Genomic DNA, 14,591 nt, shown 5'->3' with positions numbered 1-14,591 from the left:
TAATAATAATAATAATAATAATAATAATAATAATAATAATAATAATAATAATAATAATGAAATAATAATAATAATAATAATAATAATAATAATAATAATAATAATAATAATAATAATAATAATAATAATAATATGATAATAATAATAATGATGATGATAATAATAATGATAATAATAATAATAATAATAATAATAATAATAATAATAAATAATAATAATAATAATAATAATAATAATAATAATAATAATAACAATAATAATAATAGTAATAATGATGATGATAATAATAATAATAATAATAATAATAATAATAATAATAATAATAATAATAATAATAATAATAATAATAATAATAATAATAATAATAATGATAATAATTTCTATCGTCAGATAAAAAACAAAGCAAAACAAAACAAAAACAAAAACAAAACTTAACAAAACAAAAACTTCTATATTGAGCAATATTCACCAAAGAAATGAGTAAGCTGCCTGTCCCAATACGACCCACGAATCACCGTTCACTTTAACCCATTCACGGCGAGACTAGATTTCATTTCAAATAGTAAATCCCTCTCAATATATTCTTTAGAAAGATGGGTTGGGAATGGGTGCGATTAATTAAGTGGGATGGATGGTGATTTGTGGAAGATAGGCAAAAGAACCGAGGCAAAGAATCCCTGGGGCAGTAGTATGGCGCGAAAATCGCTGGGACCGTTGAAAGGTTATAAGAAGTAAGGACCGCCAACGGTTCTCCACTTTGGGACCGGTCCCCGGTGACTCAGCTAAAGGACCATGGGACAGGTCCCAAGGACCGGTCCTCAGCGCGGCACTAGTTGTGAGCCAAAATTGTTCCATAAAGCCTAAATAAAAGTTTCGCCAACGAGCACAGAAATTCAGGCAAATCTAAAAAATTATAAAACATTTTTTTACAACTTGATAGATAGATGAAACGTGCAAACCTTTTATGAATTATGGGTAATTTTATCAAATGTTGGCTCAAAGGAATTTTTACAAAATCTGTAAGGGCATAATGGTCGATCATTTACCGGTCTAGATGCAGCTATGTGGTCGAGTGGTATGACACTCGCTTTCGGATCGGAAAGTCCTCGGCGCATGGTTGAGTCCTTGGAGAAGGCTCTTTACTCACAGTCGCTCACCATACGCAGGTGTAAAATGAGTACCTAACCGTTAACAGTGTTGTCTCTGTCCGAAAAAATTGTAATATCGCCTAACAGGCGTCATGTCCCGTCCTAAATGTTAAATGTTGCTGTTGGCCAGCGACCCCTTGTAAAGCGCTTTGAGCAAATTTAGTGGATATTGCGCTATATAAAAAGCTCAATTTAACCTCAATTTAGGTGAAATGGTAGATATGTTGTCACATTCATTTGCGCGCTCCTACATATTCTATTACCGGATCGGTTGTGATCGTTCATGGCTTATAAGATTTCTCTCGATCAATGTTTACTGCCACAATAGGGAATGAGATTAGCGGAAGAGAAGCGTCCCGCCCTTGATTGCCTAGGACTTCATATATAGATGTCACTGGACGGCACCCATAGTCGGTGACGTCACCGGCGGAAAAGTTATTAGAGAGAGAACGCCATGTTGGTTGTGCGCATGCGTCTCTACTCGTCCTCGCTTCCGCGCACAACCAACATGACGTTCTCCCTCTAATAACTTTTCCGCCGGTGACGTCACAGACTATGGGTGACGTCCAATCAAGGGACGCTACTCTTCCGCTAATCTCATTCCCTATAGATAGTATGCAGATGACGTCACTCAGGCCTTTGTTATTGTTTTTGCCATCCGCGTTTGTGAGTTGTTCTCACTAAACTGTATTAACCAGACTATAAAAGTTCATGGTTACATAGAGTTTGTGTGTTGGTCCGATATACTTCCGGATGGCAATGTTGTGAACTCCTTGGCCAAGCGCATTCTATCTATATAGTATAATAATTATAAGTGACTGTTCAAATGACCTATAATATTTACTCGTAAATATTGCGGTACGGTCTTTGCTTCGTACCCGAAAAGTACCGAGTTCAATGACCCGCCGCTTCGCTGTGTGACCTTGAGCAAGTCACCTCGCCCTAGCTCAATTTGCGGCGCTGCATTGCGGCTGACGCCTGGGTTATTCCAGTCTTCCCTTGGAATAGACCCTAGAGACAAATTTCCCCTATGGGAGGAATAAAGGGATTTAAAAAAAAAAAGAAGAAGAAAAAGAAGAAGACGAAGAAGAAGAAGAAGAAGAAGAAGAAGAAGAAGAAGAAGAAGAAGAAGAAGAAGAAGAAGAAGAAGAAGAAGAAGAAGAAGGGGAGGAGGAGGACGAGAAGAAGAAGAAGAAGAGGAGGAGGAGGAGGAGGAGGAGGAGGAGGAGAAGAAGAAGAAGAAGAAGAAGAAGAAGAAGAAGAAGAAGAAGAAGAAGAAGAAGAAGAAAGAAGAAGAAGAAGAAGAAGAAGAAGAAGAAGAAGAAGAAGAAAAAGAAGAAGAAGAAGAAGAAGAGGGGGAGGAGGAGGAGGAGAAGAAGAAGAAGAAGAAGAAGAAGAGGAGGAGGAGGAGGAGGAGGAGGAGGAGGAGGAGGAGGAGGAGGAGGAGAAGAAGAAGAAGAAGAAGAAGAAGAAGAAGAAGAAGAAGAAGAAGAAGAAGAAGAAGAAGAAGAAGAAGAAGAAGAAGATGAAGAAGAAGAAGATGAAGAAGAAGAAATTAAATAATTGAGGCATCCCTAAACTCGAAATGTCGATGTGCATTTGTTGAGTTCTTTATTTTATGGGTTTTTTTTTTTTAATTAAACTTGTCTATGTTTGGTTTGTTGTCTGTGGTTGCCATGTCAACAGAGACGGTCATGCATTGTCAACGATTGCTGATATGTGGACACACACTCGTTACGATGAAATCCTGTCCCTCTACCACAACACACAACAAAAACAACACACATACACATTGTATTAGCATCGTCTTGTTATTGACAATAATAATAATAATATCATTATTGTCTCGTTATTGTGAAATCCATGCAGTCATATTGGCTTTTCTTTTGTTGACGGATCGTGTTTGAGTTTCAGTATGAAAGGACAAATATATGAGTTCTTCTTCTTCTTCTTCTTCTTCTTCTTCTTCTTCTTCTTCTTCTTCTTCTTCTTCTTCTTCTTCTCTCTCTCTATCCCCCTCTCTCTCCGCTCTCTCTCTCCCACCCTCTCTCTCTCTCTCTCTCTCTCTCTCTCTCTCTCTCTCTCTCTCTCTCTCTCTCTCTCTCTCTCTCTCTCTGTTTTGTCGGGCACTGTTTTATACACACTTTTTCAGAGCTTTCCTTAAAATTAGACCTGTCACGTTTTCTCTTTCCATCTGGTTCAATGCTCCTCTTTGAACGCAAGTGCCCTATATCAACCCCAAGTCCAACCCCTTTAAGACTTCTTTCCTTGATAACATATTTCAGACATCTCTTCAACACCAAGTCGTATCACGGCTGCTTCATTTCTAATCCTTATCCGAATAGATAGTATGCGCTTGGCTAAGAAACTCACAACATTGCCATCCGGAAGTATAATGTACCAACACACAAAATTATATGTTACCTTAAAAGTTTATAGTCTGGTTAATACAGTTTAGTGAGAATTATTCGTAAACGCGGATGGCAAAAACCAAAACCTGAGTGACGTCAACTTCATACTATGTATACGATATTTAAAATTCGGCTAATGCACTTCGGATGGAATGCGCATAGTGCACACCGGTTTGTACTTAGTTGCCATAGCCTCATTGTTATATTATTATCTAGTGGAAATACTCTCAAACCAACACACATTTTTGTCCTTTACAACGATGTTAAATTAAATCAAGTCGAAAATTAGTGTTTGGTTTTATGAGACCTGATTTGCATGTATGTACATACATGTCATACATATACGTATATCTCTGGGAGGCCTTCCGAAAGCTCCTCGCGCTGGCATTTCTTTCAGTTTGTATTTTCATCGTGGATCTTTTGTCATGCGTTTATTTATTCAATTTGTCAATAATATATAATAGCATTTTAAAAACTCTCGAACAAACCTTGATAGATTTGTAAAAGTTTAAAATTTATTAATTTGACCATTGTTTTGATTCCCGGCCGCCATTTTGATTTGTGAAGTATTGAAAGGTAGTGCAAAGAAGTCTAAGGTTGTTTTGTTTTTGTTTTTTCTATTAGGGTTAGTTAAAAGTCTCAGTGAAGGTGCTAGGGTGTTTGTTTTTCCTATTAGGGTTAGTTAAACGTATTGGGTATTATTTTTATTAGGGTTAGTTGATGGAATATTTGGGTTGTTTCTCTAAGCACGAGGAGCTTTCGGAAAGCCTCCCTGTTTGTTTGTTTGTTTTTTTTTAATTTTTTTAATTTATTTATTTATTTATTTTTTTGTTTTTTTAAAAAGTAAGTCTGTGTATGTCAAAATTCACAACAAAAACCGGGACGATTGTTGCGATATAAATAAATGTTTTCAATTTTAATTTCGGTGTCTAGATCAGATAGTGTGATTATTTTATGAATGTCACTTATCCAAATGCAGCATTTTGCTATATCTAGTTTCCAATCGGAATTAACTTTATCTTTTTAATTACTTGCACTTCCGTAAATTTTTTATTTTATTTTCAAAATATGTTAATGAGTTGGTGAATTTTAAATTGTTCCTCGTTCTTTTGTCACAATTTTATTTCTTTGAATCTCAGGCCGGCTTATTCAGAATAGAAATATAATTTAATTCGTCAGTGCTCTGTTGCTGGTGATGTGTTATGGGTAACTGTGTAATGTTGTAATTCAAATGGAGGTCAAATATAGATAGTATGCGCTTGGCTAAGAAGCTCACAACATTGCCATCCAGAAGTATAACGGACCAACACACAAAAATAAGTGTGACCTTGAACGTTTATAGATGTTTGGTTAATACAGTTTAGTGATAATGACGTCACTCAGGTCTTTATTATTATTATTTTTATTTTATTTTATTTTTTGCCATCCGCGTTTATGGGAAATGCTTACTAAACTGGTTCCAGTCAAATTGGAATATTCTTCAACAGTCGTAACGTCACTTCCTTCCTAATGCATGGTAACTTAGTAACACTGGCTCTAAACTATCGGAACAATGGCGGACGCCCTTATGAAATATTTCTCCGAGAGCATAAAAGCGTACCCAGAGGAAACAAAACCCATTATAAATCTGATCATGTTTTGACTTTTACACATTCTGATCAGAAGACATATGAAAAGTTCTTGCCAGCATGAAAAATAAAAAAGTACCTATTTTCTTTGTTTAGAACCACGATGGCCGCCGTTGCTGGGCGACGTGACATCAGACTAAAGAATCAAATTGTTAAGCCATTCTTTTGGAGGACTGGATACATACCTTGCATAAATTGATCTTCTGGTTTCAGAGTGATTTCTTGTCTATATATATAGAACTTAGTTGACGTCACTCAGGTCTTTGTTATTGTTTTGTACCATCCACGTTTATGAGTTATTCTCACTAAACTGTATAGATAGTATGCGCTTGGCTAAGAAGCTCATAACATTGCCATCCGGAAGTATAACGGACCAACACACAAAACTGTGTGTATCCATGAACGCTTATAATCGGGTTAATACAGTTCAGTGAGCATTACTCATAAACACGGATGGCAAAAAAACAATAACAAATACATGAGTGACGTCATCTTCGAACTATCTATTAAGCAGACTGTAAACGTTTAAGGTTACACATAGTTTTGTGTGTTGGTCCATTATATTTCCGGATGGCAATGTTGTGAGCTTCTTAGCCAAGCGCATACTATCTGTATATGCTGGTCGTCTTAAAGGCAATCCATTCTCACTGTCCTAAGAATCTAACTATACATCCTGCTATTAAAACAGTTATGCCACCTTGTGATTCAATATTTTGAAAAATAACAGATACAATTTTAGATATTCAAACCTCCTTGATATTCCAAGGGTCAGAACAACGTCTTATGGCAAAAGATCTTTCAGATATTCTGCTGCTGTGCTTTGGAATGAACTTCCCGAGCACATCAGGAAAATTTCAAATTTTAATGTTTTCAAAAATCATATCCTCTCATGGAATGGCCAGCCATGCAAATGTAATATTTGTAATTAATCTAACCGTACACACACACACACACACACACACACACACATATATATATATATATATATATATATATATATATATATATATATATATATATATATAATATCATGTTACTTTTCTTTGTGTGTCATGATTGGAATCTTGATGAGGGAATGTTTTTATGGGAAAAATGTATTACTATGTATTTTTTATGTACTATGTGTTATAACCTATGTCGGTCAAAGGCTTCTATTAGCCTGACTACATTATCTATGAAACATTTTTAAAATGCCGACAATAAATAAATATTTGAATTGAATTGAATTGAATTGAATATGTAACCTATCAAGGGGGCAGCGTGGCTCAGCGGTACGGTCTTTGCTTCGTACCCGAAAGGTACGGAGTTCGATCACCCGCCGCTGCGCTGTGTGGCCTTGAACAAGTCACCTCGCCCTAGCTCAATTTGCGGAACCTTGGAATAGACCCTAGAGATAAATTTCCCCTAATGGATGAATAAAGGGATGTTTTTAAAAAATCATTATTTATCCTCCGAAAGATTGTTTCATATACACTTCCAAATAATTTGGAACCGGAAGAATAAAAGGTGTGACGTCATGACTTCTCTGCCCTATTGCAACGATTATCAAACACTTCGATCCTAGGACAATCTGGTTAATTGTCACGATATGATGAAGATGATGATGGTGACGATGACTATGATGATGAATATGATGATGATGGAAAAAATAATAGTTTTCAAAAATCCTTTATGCTTCATCTTGCTCGGTGCAGAAACGAATGTGTCTTTGTGACACTGATCACTGACCAGTTTGGCCACTGTTATTCGGGTCAATGCCGTAATGATATCTGATGGTCGAGGGGAAACAACTCCAAGAATTAAGCTTGAATGTTTTATTTTCTTATAGTTATTTCCCGTGTGACAATAGAACACTGGGGAGATTGTAGTTGTGGTGTAGTTTCGTTTTCGTTTTCAAGTTTCAAGGAGACCTATCTATCTACCTCAAACTCTCACTCTTGTCAGGGTATCGTTTAAAACAGAAACAAACTTATTTGTTTGCTGACTTGGACGAGTTATAAAATATATTTTGAAACGTATGTTGTAAGTTGCCATCTAATTTTCTCGGTTGTCGTCTAGTTATTCCCAGTTCCGAGGGTTGTGCTTATTCATATTCCCACCAACTCCAACCGGTGTCTTTGTCTGTCTGTAGCGTTGCCGTTGTGCTGCGGATTAAAAAAAATAAATTCCCTTTATTCATCCCATAGGGGAAATTTGTCTCTAGGGTTTATTCCAAGGGAAGACTGGAATAATGACTATTCCCAACATTTGTTGGCGGAGATAGTACAATTGCCTATTCATATTCCCAACTGGTGTTGGCAGTGCAGTTGGTAAAATATAAGAAGAGACACAGGGCCGAAAATTGTACCCGAGGTTCCAAGGTGACAGTGACACTGACAGGGCTGATTTTCAAATGGCTCAAAAATATGTACAATTAACCGTGATTGCTAGAACTCGGTATTCTGGCTGTAGGACTAGGACTCCATAGCTGAGATGGGTCCAGACGGCCGGTGATATTAATAATTTAATATCACTTAAGTCTAAGTACTGCGTACTGCTCAATGAAACCTATATCATTATAAAGTGCTTTTCAACACGATTCTAATGATACCAAATTTTTTGAAAATCAGATGGCAGAAGTAAAGTTATCTTAGTTTAAAGGTTGAACAACGCCCTTCTATTTGCATTTGTTATTAACTGACAGGGCTTTGTGACCTGAAACTGTTTCATTTCCGGTAGAAACCAACATTTGGATTTCAAAACTGGCCTAAAATGGCCGCTAGGATTTGAGTAATGACTTTGCCCTGAATTTAATTTTATTAAAAAGTTAAGATGTAAAATCACCTGCGATCACTGGAATTTTGATTTACAAATTTCTAATTTTTTAATTATCCAAAGTTAAATTATACCTTATTTTATCCACGATAAGAAAATATACTAAATTGGCATTGATTTAAACATAAAAATACCAAGTGACAGGGTAATTCCTCCTTAAGAAAATAAGACATATCGTTAAAATCCATTCATAAACAAAAAAATCTCTGGAACATTTTTCTGGGATCTAACGCTCAAAAGTCCAAAGAATCGGGGTCAAAATCTAGGCCATTCTGTCATTCATCAGCTCACTGACAGAGTGCCAAATGGACGTTTACCAAAGTACCTAATATCACGGAATTACTAAGTTAAAAAGATGAGACATAAAAATATAGCTTATCTTTGTAATAGTTGTAGTTAAGAATAGAAAAGGGGGTAGAAATGAAAGAGACTGAAGACCGAGAGCCTTGGGCTTTATATGGCCCGGTAAGCTCGGGGTGAGGCAGAACGGAAGTAAGGATGACCATCATAGACTAGTGTCCTATCCAAAGGGTAATCAAGCAATTGCTATTGTCCGTTTCATGCTATAGAAACCAGGATAAACTCTGGCTCCTTAGGCCTATTGGCTCTCTACTTTTTTTTTTTTCATGGGCATTGGATTTCAAATTTTAGCTTCTCTCAAGAGCGTGCTAGAATCCAACGAGTCTTATAGTAAAGATAATCTTTCTCTAATGAATGAGAGTAATCAAACCCCCGATTTATTACCTGGACAGACTAAAATTATGCATTGCTATCCTTCCAATCATATAGACTTTAAAAGCACCAACCCACAGCTACCAATCTTTAATATGCATGTTTTATTATCTTTTTATTTTCAGGAACACCCATAATTCATGGCTCGACATTTATTGAAACACTTTTTGCCTACACTCCATACTGGAGCTACAACACACATGACAGAAATCATTTCGTTTGCTGCAAACAGTCACTCAATATCCTTTTGTATTTACCGGTATTGGAGCAGTCTACATCAGAAAGCTACATTTAAAGACAGTTTTCAAGTTAAGGGCTCTTTGATGACCAGCCCATCAATGTTAAACGATCGTCTAAATGACAGGTTTATATCACATAGCCATTGTTGCCAGGACTCAAAAACAAATATGGTAGGCGGTTCAAGAGTTCCAAATTATGCCGGAAATAAAAACTTGAAACAAAGAAATAAGAAAATTTCCCCAAAATCTTCCCGAAAGGAATTCACCATCAAAGAAAAGATCGGAGATCACGATATGTCCATCAAATTGACAAAAATGCAGAGTCTGTTGGAAAAAGGAAAGACCATTGAGATTTTCATCAGGCATAGCGAACCAGAGAGTTCAAAGCAGGTAGGCTGTTAAATGAATGTCACCGTTGCTAGTGTAAATAATAACAATAATCAAGGTTGCCAGTTTTCCGTATATTTATAGAATTCAGTATGTTATAAACCCTCATTATATTTTCCAATCACCTGCCAATAGGAAAAAAGTAAGTACATCATGTCTTTTTACTGGAATTCAGCACTCAGTCAATGTGTTTGCATAAAAGTTCTGTATATTAAAATTTTTGCCTCTTGAATTGGCATCCCTGAATAACGATAACGAGATTTTGGTAATAATATTGAAATACTAATGATAATACAGAATTCCATCAGAGCCATTAGGCCCATGGAGCTGGAGTTTATCCCAGTTTCTATAGCGTGAAATGACAATAGAGCAATTTTTGCTATTTGTTACCCTTTTGACTAGGACGCTAGTCTATTGCAAAGTAATTTCTGCCAGATTTAACTGACCCAGCTACCCAGTGACTTCTGGGTTGACCGGGGGGGGGGGGGGGGTCAATTGGTCCCTTTGTGTGTAAAGTGAGCGCTCTACCATGAAACATAATTTTTACTATATATAAATTAACCCTTATATCAACACACTGAAATAGCCTCCTTTTATAAGCAGGCTCAATTTTCTTACAAGATTTTTCAAACTGTAGATAAAGAAAATAAAACAGTAAATGGTATGAAGAATTAATCAAAATGCTCCAAGAATGCGTTATTCACACCTTTCAATTCTGTTACTTCTTTTGCATATAACAAACACATTCTACTGTTTAACACTGCTGTGATGAAGTGGACAAAGATAGCCCATCCTAAAAATTTACTGTAATGACATTATCAGGTTTGGTAAGACTTTGAATCAAGCTATAGGTGGGTCAAGGTTGTAACGCAGCTATGTGTTCTGATCAGGAAGGAATTTGGTGTTATGATGTTGATGCAAGATGCCAGGTTAATATAGAAGATGAGGAGGAGGATAGCAAAGAAACAGATTCCAACTTATAGAAGCAATCAAACCATTAGACTTTATTTTCATCTCAATTGGGCGAGAACAGAGACAGAACCATTTCACATGATTTCAAGATTGCATAAATTATGAGTTTATCCAGACAATCATCATTAGACATGTATAAAGAAAACCTACTTAACTTGTCGCACAGCGCTACATGAAAGAAATTGGTAGTCTAACCCCTCCCATCAACATCATCATTACACTGTGATCATCATCACGGCTATGTGGTCTAGTGGTATGACACTTGCTTTCGGATCGGAAGGTCCTGGGTTCGAGCCTCGCACTCGTGCATATTTGAGTCCTTGGAAAAGGCTCTTTACTCACATTCTCACCGTACTCAGGTGTAAAATGAGTACCTGGCCGTTAACCGTTTTTTCTTTGTCAAACAAATTTGTAATATCGCCTAACAAGTGTCATGTCCCGTCCTGCATGTTAAATATTGTTGTTGACCAGGACCCATTGTAAAACTTTTTAAGCACATTTAGTGGATATTGTGCTATATAAAGCTCAATTTAAAAAAAAAAATTGTATTTATCACCATAGATTCTCCCTTTCCAATACTTTCAGGGAACCAACGCCCCCTTGACCAGAATCCAGAAGCTACTCCAAGACAATTTGCAGGGTGTTACGAAAATAAGACTGGACTTTTCCAACAAGGTCACCACCAAACTGACCATTGTGCCAGCTGACAATGAAGACGGGGAGATAAAGTCTGATGCTGAGGTCAAGACAGGAATGTTATGATGGCATGGGTTGGGATATGGTGGGGTTGTAGTTGTAGGACATTGAGTAATAAATATTTGTGTATGATACATAAAAACAAACAAATTAAACCACTTAAAAGCAATAAGTGCATACAATGCGTAATTTTGTTGAGCAAAACAACATCAAGTTCTGGTAAATATTAGAAAGACTTTTCTTCAAATTTTTTTATTTATAAAACAAATCTGATTCAGAAAAAATGTCGTCATAATTGTGACAATTAACAATTTTCCTACAGTTGGTAAGGAGAGGGTTACTTGGAGGGAAAGGGGTTTGTTTAGCTGTAAAAACTTAAAATAAAATATTATTTTCCTGATTATTTTGTCATAAGATTCAGTTTTTGTGTGTGTCAGACTGACCCTGGCTTAGGTACGAGAGTGAGGCTGGGTGGGGCTCATGATTTATCAGAAATTGTTTTATTATTATTATTTATAATTTTGTGCGGCTATGTGGTCTAGTAGTATGACCCTCGCTTTCGGATCAGAAGGTTCTGGATTAGAGTCTCGCTCAGCGCATAGTTGAGTCCTTTGAAAAGGCTGTTTATTCACATTCTCTCACTGTACTCAGGTGTAAAGTGAGTACCTGGCTGTCAACAGCATTGTCTCTGTCAAAAAGTAATTTAATATCGCCTTACAGGCGTCATGTCTCGCTCTACGCTATGTGTTGCTGTTGGTCACGGACCCTTTGTAAAGCGCTTTGAGCACATTAAGTGGATATTGCTCTGTATAAAAGCTGGACTTTTAAAAAAATGAAATGTGAAAGTATAAAGTTGAAATTGTCTTGTGTCATATTGTAATTTGTAAGTTCACAAATTATGTTCTTACTCTACTTAGGCCCTTTGAAATCAAAGTCAAAGGCCTTCTCCAACTGTCTCCAGTTGTAGTCAAGTCTTTTTTTGTGTGTGTGTGTGTCCCTCCATATCTTTCCCTCTGCTTTTGTATGGTCTGCATCTAAAAAAAAAATATAGCGCAATATCCACTAAACGTGCTCAAAGCACTTTACAAGGGGTCCCTGGCCAACAGCAACACATAACATGTAAGACGAGACATGACGCCTGTCAGGCGATATTACAAATTTTTGGGACAGAGACAACGCTGTTAACGGCCAGGTACTCATATTACACCTGGGTATGGTGAGAGAATGTGAGTAAAGAGCCTTCTCCAAGGACTCAACTCTGCGCTGAGTGAGGCTCGAACCCAGGACCTTCCGATCCGAAAGCGAGTGTCATACCACTAGACCACATAGCCGCACATCTATTTATTTCATTTTTTTCCTATAGGGGTTGATGGAGAAGCCTGTCTGGTGATGTATGAAATGAATGTCATTTGTTTTCAATGGGTATGTCCAACACAACCCACTCCAACAACACTAAAGATTTTTTTTTTTCTATTTGAAGCTGGGCTATTCAATTTTCATTAGACGTTTAGGTTTCCTGTAAAAATTTAATTGCACAGATTTTATTAAAATGTTTGTGAGAGAAGTCGTGTAATATCCAAATGTCATTAAAATAGTACTTTAGATATAAAGCCATTGTGTAACATGGAACCAGAATTTATCCCTGTTTCTATAGTGTGAAATGGACAATCACAATTGCTTGCTACCCTGCCATTAAATCTCTAGCCTATCAAAAAGTACTTTCCACCAGATCCAATCACTGTTGAGTGGACAAGGGTCAGAAACGAATCTATCTTGGCTTCACACAGGATCTGATCTGTCCCTTTGTGCGTAAAGCCAGTGCTCTACCAATTGTTATCAGGACCCCCTCAAATGTCATGTAGTGTTATGTTGGGAGAAATATCAATGGAACGGATATCATTATTGTTCCTTTTTTTCTATATATATTATAATATATAATTTACAATGCTTTATGAATAAATATCAAATTTTAATACGGCTCTATCCACTCGATTAACCCAGTTGGCTGTTGTCCGTTTCTCTCTCTCTCATGTGTGTGTGTGTGTGTGCATATTTTAAAATGAATAAACTTCAAATCAATGCTTTACTGTGTGGTTTTTAGCCACCACTAATTGACAAATTATTTTAATTATTGCAGCCACACCATTGACTTAGTGGGCTGTTGTTATATTATATGTCTGTCTCTTTGTGAGTGTGTTAACAAGTGGCTTTAGCATTACTTCTATTCAGTGTAGTTGTCGTAGAAGTAGTAGTACATATTTGTTGTTGTTGTGTAGTAGTAGTATGTATTAGTAGTAGTCCTTCAGTGCTATTGGGCCCTTAGAGCCGGAGTTTATCCTGGTTTCAAAACCGTGAATCAGACAATGGCAATTTATTGCTGCCCTTTGGATAGGCCGCTAGTCTATCGCAAAATACTTTCCACCAGATTTAGCAGACCAAACGACTCAATCACTCGGTCCAATTGCTTGTGAAGCAAGTTCTCTAGTACTAGTAGCAGTTGTAATCTGAACCCAGAACCTTCCAATCCGAAAGCAAGTGTCATACCACTAGAACACATAGCCGCACCGATAGATTTCACTTGGTAGTAAATTAGGTGTATATTATTATACAGTCAGTAAATATAATTCTTTGGATATTGATTGGATGAACCCAATGTTCCCTACTATCATCATGTGTGGCCCGATGGCCCAGAGGTACAGTTTCTCGTCTTGTAACAAAAGTCAAGCAATGTGAAGTGCGATCAGTGTCTGGATTGGACACAGTGGTCTTAGAAAATTCAGGTCCTGATGTCTTGGGTAAGAATAAGCTTTACACACATTACCACCACTTGACTAGGGTGGATATGAGTAACATTAACAGGCTATAGGCAGTGGTGGGTATTGTAAGAGTGTAAGTACAAAAAGTCTCACAGGTGACTGGTACTGTATGTAATGAAAATATGGTTCCATAATGTCAACTGGGGAATAACATTCACATTGAGTATGGTAAATCTGTGGAAATGCGATATAAAAATTTACTTATTTATTTTAACACCGAAAAGATCTTTGCCGTGAACAACAGTTCTAAAACCAGTCTAATGAATGCAATTTGCACCCATCTTGAACAGTGTCAAAAGTGATATTGATTATTTAGCAAGACACCATGAACCATTCTCTGCCCAAGTTAATAGTTTGATAGTGAGCCTGCAAGTGCAGCTCGACATTTGGACTGACATGGCAGTTTTTTGCATTGCTTGCGGCCACAAAAAATGGCGATGCAAATTCTGCAACTTTTTTTAAATTTTGCAAATTTTCTAGATTTTGCAAAGGAAAAATAGAAGACGAATTTTTTTCCAATTTGATAGCTCATGTCAAACGTGAAAGATAATTAATCAAGAGTAGTTTCATTTTTTACTATCTCTCATTTTCTGGTGGTGATATGACCTTACATTTGTTACAAGTGCAGTGAAACCTTTAATAACAAATACTTTTCTCTTTCATGAACTAATTATGGGTTTTTAGGAAAATTAATCGCACATTTTTGAATTTTTTGGGAAAATTTTGTTTTTAGCTTGCAAAATTTGGG

At 36.7% G+C, this 14,591-nt stretch overlaps 1 protein-coding gene across 2 annotated transcripts; it reads left to right on the top strand.

Moving 5' to 3' along the window:
- Positions 1-7,082: 7,082 nt before the first annotated feature.
- On the top strand, positions 7,083-13,108 carry LOC144970021 (uncharacterized). Of its 2 annotated transcripts, none has more exons than XM_078909192.1 (3): positions 7,083-7,202; positions 8,859-9,362; positions 10,917-13,108. In XM_078909192.1, exons 2-3 carry the CDS (start codon positions 8,874-8,876, stop codon positions 11,091-11,093), a joined length of 666 nt encoding a protein of 221 aa, XP_078765318.1. In that variant the 5' UTR covers positions 7,083-7,202; positions 8,859-8,873; the 3' UTR covers positions 11,094-13,108. The 2 variants fall into 2 exon arrangements, with proteins under 2 accessions (XP_078765318.1, XP_078765317.1); XM_078909191.1 differs by having other exon boundaries at positions 7,083-7,209.
- Positions 13,109-14,591: the final 1,483 nt, after the last annotated feature.

Source organism: Berghia stephanieae, chromosome 4 (genome assembly GCF_034508935.2).
Source record: "Berghia stephanieae isolate SIO BIC M18660-M18661 chromosome 4, UCSD_Bste_1.3, whole genome shotgun sequence".
NCBI classification, from domain to species: Eukaryota; Metazoa; Mollusca; class Gastropoda; order Nudibranchia; family Aeolidiidae; genus Berghia; species Berghia stephanieae.
Note: the sequence above shows the minus strand (reverse complement) of the source record. Positions and strands in the feature narration are given on the sequence as shown.

What these genes read in the sequence shown, in the direction of transcription:
- LOC144970021 (XM_078909192.1), top strand. Translation starts at nt 8,874, where the DNA reads ATGGCTCGACATTTATTGAAACACTTTTTGCCTACACTCCATACTGGA. An exon ending in AACCAGAGAGTTCAAAGCAG is followed by an intron (nt 9,363 to 10,916) that starts GTAGGCTGTTAA and finishes CAATACTTTCAG; the next exon opens with GGAACCAACGCCCCCTTGAC.